Below are 8604 nucleotides of genomic sequence, written 5' to 3' on the forward strand. Positions count from 1 at the left end.
GACAGGGCTTTTAGGAAATGAGATGACCAAGAAATGGGAAATAGGGAAGAGGAATCTTGCCGCTGGGTCTCTTGCCACCCTCCCCCCCCCCGAAAAAATCAATTTATCTCAGTATCTTATAATATACTTTCATATTTTACCTTTATTTCAAACATGAGGCCTCTTAACCAGAAGGGAGGGCAGTTGCATGAGGAAGCTGAAGTGAGGCTCAGCGCTAGTGGGATTGGGGCCCAGAGAACAGGGCTGCGCTGTGAAGGGGATGAGGACACTCTGGGACGGCCTGATGAGAACTGTGGTTTGGGGGGATTCACATAGCAAACATGCAATTCCTCTCCAGGTTAGCTAGTCAATGGGTGAGTTATTCAGTCTTTTTTTTTTTTTTTTTTTTAGCAACTTCACTGTTCCTTAGCAATATCACCCAAAGTGCCAAGGCTTGGGAGAACAGAGAAAACTACAAGTGCCTTTTGTTTCTTTTTATGAGGGTATAGAAAAGGGAGTGGAAACTAGCAGCAGAAAATGAAACATTTGTGATATTATCCTTGCCATGAAAAACCCCAGGTCTGATTGTGCAGCAGCCTGTTTTCTAGCCTGGGAGTGGGATATGGTCAGGAAGGCTGGGGTTAAGCCCCATCTCCAGCTGCACTAACAAATTCTCTGGCCTTGCTGAAGTCACTCCATCTCCGGACCTGTGTTCTCATCTGTACTGAAGCAGGGACCCCAGTGATCTCTAAAGATAAGCTTTTCCAGGTCTCTGATTATATGACTTGCAGATTGCAGGGATCCAGAGGAGCTCCAGACAAACACAGGTGTTAGAAGGGAAGGCGGGTGTTAGACTGAAAAGTTCAGGGGTTAGGACTTACTATGAAGAGAAATAATGAGCTGCATTCATAAAGAGAAACAAGGTACAAGAAGAAGGCTCGTAGGTGTTAAGACAGGTTGGTGTAGGGAAACATCTGAGGTCTAGATGAGAGAAATGGGCAATGTTCCAGCTGTGTTGCTTCAAGGGTTCAAGCCCCTAACCAGGGTAATGTTTTCTCTTACAGTGCTGTCTCGTCCACAGCTGACGTATTATATGTTAAATTGTTCCTGTTCATATAGTCACCAGCCTTTAGGGGAAAGGACTCATCCCAATGCCTAATATGTAACACATCTCTAAAGATTGCTTCAAACTTCTAGTATTTCCCATTCCAGATTAGACCACCAGCTTACCCCCAGGCCCTGGGGCAGCTCTATTTGGGAAGAACTAGAAGATTCAGGTGTTGGCTCTCTAAAGCTGAGAATGGGGGGTGGGTGAGCCATGGTACTTCCTACAGAGAGAGCTCAGGGAAAAATGGATTATCCTTGGTTCCTTGTCTCCAACCAGTTTACATTTCCACTCAATAATACCCAGGCTTGGGCACCTGGGTGGCTCAGCGGTTTAGCACTTGCCTTTGGCGCAGGTCGTGACCCTGGGGTCCTGGGATCGAGTCCCACATCGGGCTCCCTGCGTGGAGCCTGCTTCTCCCTCTGCCTGTGCCTCTGCCTCTGTTTCTCGTGAATAAATAAATAAAATATTAAAAAAAATAATACCCAGGCTTGCAGAAAGGGCCCAAGCACAGACCATTTGGCAGTTGTCCAAGTCAGGGATACCTTTTAGTGGAAACTTTAGGGACTGGTCAGTTCCAGACTAGTCCGGGGAGTGGAAAAGGGTGTCACACCAACAAGTGTGGGTTGGTTACAGCCAGGAGAGAATCCCAATCAATGTACAGAAAAGCTGGAGTTCAAATGGGTTCCCAAGTTCTCTAGCAGGCAGGCAGTGTGGTACCTTGCTGATTCTGGAGAGCCAGGACACTGGTACAGGAGAGAGCAGCAAGCTCCTGCATGGAGCTTGGGACCCTCAGTACTATGCCTTCTCTGAGCCAGATTGGAAGACTGGGAGGATGGGAAGGCAGAGCAATTGGAAATGGTGTTCTTTTCCCAATAAAAGATTATATATGGCAAAGTTTTCAGTTTTGTTTAAAGTAAAAAATACAGTAACATGGCTATGCATAGAAACACTGGAGATCCGAACTATGCCATTTACTAGAGACGTGAGCTTGGAACAAATTACTTAGCTTTTCTGACCTGTTTTCTCATCTCTGAAACAGGGATAATATTTCTCAACTGTTAGAGTTGCTCTGAGGATTATAATGCATGCAAGACACCAGATTTTAGTTGCTAAGTAAAGGTGAGCTATTATGATTGTTAATACAACATGACAATAATGCATACACATTAGGCAAGAGATTATTATACACTGAGCCTCAACCCAGGCTCTTCCTTCTCCATCATCCTCCCTTGGGCTCTTCATCGATGACTAAAAAGCACATTGTTTGGTGGCTTCCAGGAATTTCTTTCTTCACTCTGCTGGAACTTTGACCTGAAGATGATCCACAAGATGCATGAAATTTTTTGTTTTCTTCATCAGGTAAGGATGATGTTTAAACCGGCATTTCTTTGAGGAGTGACTCAAGATTCCTCTTTTTTGGCCATCTTCCTTCAAAAGACTAAGGCTTTGGATAGGAGGGGCATGGTAACAAGCCCCATACTCTGTTCTGAATGCATGTATGGGCCCATGTGCATGCACTCTCTGACTTGGTAATAAGGAAGAGGGGGATTCAGAAATTTTTAAGAAAGTAGTAACAGATAGAAAAGGGTGTGGGGAACTGGTTACCTGGGAGCAGCTGTTCATCTGCATCAGGAACTGCTTCTTTTCCCTCTTCTCCCTTCTAGACGACTGTCAAGAAGGAGCCTGAGGAAGGAAGGTGGATCAACCATGGTCTTGGAGAAAGGAAGAAGGTTCTCCACCCCTTCTGGAGGGAGAAGGAATAGCAGAGATCAACAAGGACGAAGATGGAGGCAAATGGAAAAGAGAAAACGAAGGTGAATACCCTGTATGCTAAAAGGAAAATTAAAGTGATGAGAGAGAGGGACAAGGAAAGGAAAAAGCTTAGGAATAGGGCAAGAAAGGAAAGGAAAAACTACTAGCAGAGGTTAGCCAGGAGGGGAGACCTAAGGCATGACTGTGATAGAAGAGTCCAGCTTTCCCACTTTACTTGCTCAGGGTATGGAACAGACCATCTTCTGGCCATCTTCTGGTGCCACTTAATTGGCTTTGATTCTTGATTTGAAATGTTTCCCATTTCTCATATCCATAATCCTTTATCCTAAAGAGAGCCTCACAGGGTTTCATCTCTGGGGCTCCCAAACATTATTTTCCCCAACAGAGATGCAGCTGCCCAAAACTGTCTCAAAGGACCTAAACTGGAAGTCTGTGGGGGTCAAGAGCAAAAACCACGGGGCAGAGGATGAACTGCAGTTTGGAAGAAGCCCTGGAATACCATCAGGCTGAAGTCTGGTTATGAGATGCTTCCTGGGCTCTGAATATTTGTGTCAAATATTCATCCTCAGCCCTACCCAAATGCTGAAAGTGCTGTGTGTTCTGAACTGTAGCACTCCAACTGTTTAGGTTGGAGATTGGGGCTTCTAATCTACACTCTGCCACTCATAAATCATAAAATATCAAAGCAAGAATAGACTGTGAGATCACCTCGCCAAGATCTAATTTTCCAAGATGAAAACTGGGGCCCACAAAGGTAAAGTTAACTTTGCCCAAAGTAATACGGCTAGTCAGTGAGTCTTTCTGAGGCAGAATCATGAGAGGGATTCTTGTGATTCACTATTCCATGACAAATACAGTGCATAAAGTGCTTAGAGGTCATTAAAAGGCACCCTAGGAAGGTATAAGGCTGGCATTTTTCTGGAAGTCCCTGAGTGTACCAACTCTTCAGGCACGGCATTATTTGGCTACAAGGTCAGGCCTGGAGTTGGTTTCGCCTTCATTTTAATCCCCAGGGCTGCCTGGAGGAGGGCGAAGGAGCTCTGATTGCCGTGTGCCATCACTCCCCAGGCCAGGCAGGGGTCAATTAAGCCCGGGAACGTCAGGGATAACCAAGGAATCGTGTCATAACGCCTGGGACTGAGGAGCAATGGCCAAGTTCCTGGGACTTAAGCAAGGCAATTATGGCTGAGTTTAAAGCTAGGATGGGCAGGACTGCGGGACCCGAGGTGGCAATTGGCGGGTTAGAAGAGGAATGAGCAATCCAAATGACTTTGGTCAGGTGGGCTCCTACTCGATCCCAAGGAGGTGGCTAACCTTCACTGCCTAGGCCTGACGAATCCACTCCCTTTCTCCCAGTACTAGCTCACGGTATAGGACATCACATCAATCTTTTGCTTTGTTCCTAATCCCTCTAATGCCTTGGGTTCCTATCACATCCAGCTCCTGTCTTCCCATCCCCATGTCCCCGACCTTGCTGGTTTCCGCCCACTGCCCACACCCCTTTGATTTCTCCCTCCCCAGTGGACTCTCTCGGACAGCTCCCAGCCAATCTCGGTTTCTCTCATTCCTCCCCGCCAAATCTTCGGGCTCCCCCAGCCCCTGGGTGCCTTTGGTTTGCCCGCCGTCGGCCGCAGGTGGCTCAGATAAAGTGGATCCAGCCCTGGGGCTCCGGGGCTCCGCCGCTCCCGGGGTGCTCGGGCCCACGTAGCGCATAGTCGCGGCCGCCGTTGTTGTCCCAGAACTCGTGGCCGGTCACGCGGTAGCGCAAGGCGAAAAGCAGGGCGCCCCCGATGGGCGGCGCGGGCAGGCGGAAGGCAAAGCGGTCGGCGCGCGGCGGGGGCGGGGCCGGGCCGGCGTAGGCGGCGGGCGCTTCGCGTTGGCTCCGCCAGCCGTCGGCGCTCCAGCGCACGCTCACGCGCTTCTCGTAGGCCAGGTCCAGCACGCGCGCGCTCCCGGCCACGCCCAACGGGCCCGCCTCGGCGCGTTCCAGGCAGATGCGCTGCGCCTGCAAGCGGGCGGCGAAGCCGGGCTCACTGGCCGGCTCCAGGGCGGCGCGCGCCTCCTGGGGGAGGGGGGAGGAAGGAGAGACGGGGGCGGGGTCAGGCGAGGCACCGGCCCAATCCGAGTCGGGAGTGGAGCCCCGCGGAGAGCGTGGCCCCGAAAGGAAAGAGCCGCAAGCCTCGGGTTGGGAGTGGACGTGGGGGTCCCTCCATAAATCCTCTCCCACACGCCCACGGCGGCCGGGTCGGGGAGGTCCCGGGAAAGGGGCGTGGCGCCGCCGCCCGCCTACCTGGAGGCCGCGGGCGCGAGGCCTGCACGGCGCGAAGTGGCGGAGGGCGTCCCTTTGCAGCTGCGCTTGCACGTGGCGAGGCACCCGGGGCAGCTCTCCGGGGCGGAAGCGGCGCACCGCGGCCAGCTCCAGCCCAAGCGCGTCGGCGAAACGCACTCTCTTGCGGGTGTCGGGGCTGCGGCTGCGGGGCGCCCGGACGCCGCCGCCTCCGGCGGGAGCAGAAAGAGCCCGGCGACCCCGACTCGGGGCGTGAGCGCGGGATCGGGCCCCAAGGCGCGTCCCGCCCTCGCCGGGCTCCACCTCCGGCTCCTCCTCGAGGCTGGGCCGCTGGCTGCGGTAGTAGGCACGCTCTGTCAGCGCGGCTATGAAGCTCAGGTTGCGGGGGATGTCGGTGCGGGGGGGCCGCTCTCGAGACATGGCCCCCCCGCCCCGGCCGGGCCCTCCTGCAGCGCCGCCGCGTTGCCCTGCTCTCCTCTCCCCCGACCGCCCGGCGTCCGCGCAGAAGCCGCCCCTCGCCGCTGCCGCTGCCGCGGCGTCCTCTCCTTGCTGTCACCTCCAGGATCTCCACGTCCTGTGGCTCTGTCTCCCCTCCGAGACTACCTTTCCCCCCGCTCTGGCTGCCAGCTCCCCGGGTTGTAGACCATCATCTCCTGCCTCCTGCGGGCTGTCTGCTCTGAGCGTGCGCTCGGCGGCGCTCGCCCTCCGGTGCCTCGGCCCTCTCGCCCCGGCCCCCGCCCCCGCCCCCGCCCCCGCCCACAGTCCGCTGATATGGGGCTCCCTGTCAGTCTTCGCATGTACCGGGGGCGGGGATCCCCCTTCCGGTCTTGATGAGTGAGACCACTCGGGCTTTTTTTTTTCTTTTTTTTTTTCTAATAACTTCAACCTCTCCAGCACCGGAAGGGTTAATGCAGAGGACAGAGTAACCTTTCCCGGTCTTGCAGACTGGTTCAAAATACCCAGTGTGTGACTTTCTCTTTAGAGTTTCACCGTTTTCTTTTCCAAACCCTAGGCTCCAGGTTTTGGAGTGGGGTGGCGGAGGGAGCACAGAAGGGAAGGTCATGAAAACTAGGTAATGTCTCAAATAGAAGCTGAGACGTGGCCCTCAAAAGGGTGGGTGGTCCATTGGAAAAAAGTGTTCTGAATTGAGTTGTGGGAAGACAGCTCTGGTCTCACCTCTGGTGGCATTTTGCTGTGTGACCTTGAGCAAGGCATAACTTCTCTGGACATCAATTTTCTCATCTGTGAGAAAGTCGATGAGCATTCTGATCTCCAACACCACTGCATGTACTTTGAAGGCAGAAACTGTCTGATTCACGGTCAGTTTCAGCATATAGTAGGCTCTCAAATTACTGAGTGAGTGAACACAACTCTCTGGGAGTTGGGACTGGATTTCTAGCTCTAGTGGGAGCTTCTAACAGGGGCACAGAGCTGGCTTTTTTCTCCTTCATTTTGTTGTACATTAGTGAAAGAAAAAAAAAAGTATTTTGTGTATTTTTTTCTCTGAATTTCCTACTGATCTTGTGTAACACTTAAAATGTACTGGGTATGCTTGCACGAGTTTTACAAATATTAACTCCTTTTTAAAAATATTTTACTTATTCATGAGAGACACAGAGAGAGGCAGAGACAGGCTCCATCCATGCAGGGAGCCTGATGTGGGACTTGATCCCGGGACTCCAGGATCACACCCTGAGCCCAAGGCAGGCGCTAAACCGCTGAGCCACCCAGGGATCCTCACTCCTATAAATATTTTATAGATATCCTATAAGTGAGAAATTTGAGGGAGAGAGGGGATAGGACTCTTGCCCAGGGTCACATAGGTAATGATTGAGGAGCTGGAATTGGAACATCAGCAGTCTGTGCTAGAGCCCACTCTCTTATACATTTGGTTATATAAGCTTAAAACATTTAGTGATAATAGTTGACATTAGAGTACTGTAATGAGGAATGTTAGAGTAGAAATGGAATCTCTACATTTACACAATAGTTTAACTGTAAAAATCACAAGTAACTAAGTTGGAAATAAACAGTGAGACACATACTATCTTGTCATACAAGTCATTCCTGTTTGCATTTTTACTCCAATATTAACCTTAGCAATGCTAATTAGCCAGGAATCATTTTTAAAGTGATACATTTTTTTTTAAGATTTTATTTATTTGTTAATGACAGACAGAGAGAGAGGCAGAGACATAGGCAGAGGGAGAAGCAGGCTCCCTGCAGGGAGCCTGATGGGAAACTGGATCCCAGGACCCCGGGATCCTGACCAGAACCAAAGGCAGATGCTCAACCACTGAGCCACCCAGGCATCCCTGAGTTTTATTTTCTGATTTTATGCATACATATATAATTCAGGACATATTCTTTTCCTATTTTAGGGTGTAAAATAATGTTACACTAATTTGTGTTATAGTCAAGCATTTTAAAACTTTCTTCCTTGCTCTTGTAAAATATATCATTGAGGGGGTCACCAGGGTGGCTCAGTTGGTTAAGTGTCTGCCTTCAGCTCAGGTCATCATCTTCGGGATACTGGGATGCAGCCCAGGTCAAGCTCCCTGTTTGGTAGGGAGTCTGCTTCTCCCTCTGTCCCTCCCCTACTCATGCTCTCTCTCCTTCTATTTCTCTCTCAAATAAATAAATAAGTAAATAAATAAATAAATAAATGAATAAATAAAATCTTTAGATATGTATATCTATATCATTGAAAGAATAGATAAGGTTCAAAGTGGGCCTGTGGTCTGAGATGTCCTGATAAAAACATTTATGCTTTGTCTATAGTTTCACTGTTATTCCTTGGCTCTGTGGTGTTGGTCTGAGAAGATCCTTGAGGTATGCAGCTTTGGACCAGGTTTAATTTGTGTTGTTCTGGCTGCTCAGACTGACATTTTTTTTAAAAAAAGATATTTATTTATTCATGACAGACACAGAGACAGAGTCAGAGACACAGGCAGAGGGAGAAGCAGGCTTCCCACAAGCCCAAAGTGGGACTCAATCCAGAGACTCCAGGATCACACCCTGAGCTGAAGGCAGACACTCAACCACTGAGCCACCCAGGTGCCCCTAAGACTGATATTGAACCTTTATTCCAAATCAATTTTTGTTTCTTTTTCTTTTTTCCCTCTTCACAGTTGAGTCTTTGGTTCTTTAACAGCCACTACAGTTATCTTCAAACATCAGAGTGGGCCTGCTCAAATAACTGACCAAGGGTGTTGAATGATTTGTTCAGTCAACATTTACTGAGTGTCTATTAGGCCTGAAGAACATAGCAGTGAATATAATCCCATTCTTCCTCTCACAGGGTTTATGAATAAATGGGAGGGCAGACAGAAACATTTGGATCCTGAAACCTAAAAGTGTTTTTATTTCAAGTAAGTGTCTTAGAAGAAATCAGGATTGCAAATGAAGGACTGGACTGGATTATTCTCTAAAGAAGGCAGCCTTGCTGGTGGCAGCT

General features: G+C 49.8%; 1 protein-coding gene across 5 annotated transcripts; it reads right to left on the reverse strand.

Moving 5' to 3' along the window:
* Positions 1–124: 124 nt before the first annotated feature.
* PPP1R3E (protein phosphatase 1 regulatory subunit 3E) lies at positions 125–5880 on the reverse strand. Of its 5 annotated transcripts, none has more exons than XM_077908640.1 (4): positions 5151–5880; positions 4468–4922; positions 2693–2770; positions 125–2398 (listed from the first exon to the last, which is right to left on the reverse strand). In XM_077908640.1, exons 1-2 carry the CDS (start codon positions 5565–5567, stop codon positions 4500–4502), a joined length of 840 nt encoding a protein of 279 aa, XP_077764766.1. In that variant the 5' UTR covers positions 5568–5880; the 3' UTR covers positions 125–2398; positions 2693–2770; positions 4468–4499. The 5 variants fall into 5 exon arrangements, with proteins under 5 accessions (XP_077764766.1, XP_077764764.1, XP_077764763.1 ...); XM_077908638.1 differs by having other exon boundaries at positions 2693–2828; XM_077908637.1 differs by having other exon boundaries at positions 2693–2831.
* Between the last annotated feature and the right edge of the window lie 2724 nt (positions 5881–8604).

The sequence above is a fragment of the Canis aureus genome, chromosome 9 (assembly GCF_053574225.1).
Source record: "Canis aureus isolate CA01 chromosome 9, VMU_Caureus_v.1.0, whole genome shotgun sequence".
NCBI classification, from domain to species: domain Eukaryota; kingdom Metazoa; phylum Chordata; class Mammalia; order Carnivora; family Canidae; genus Canis; species Canis aureus.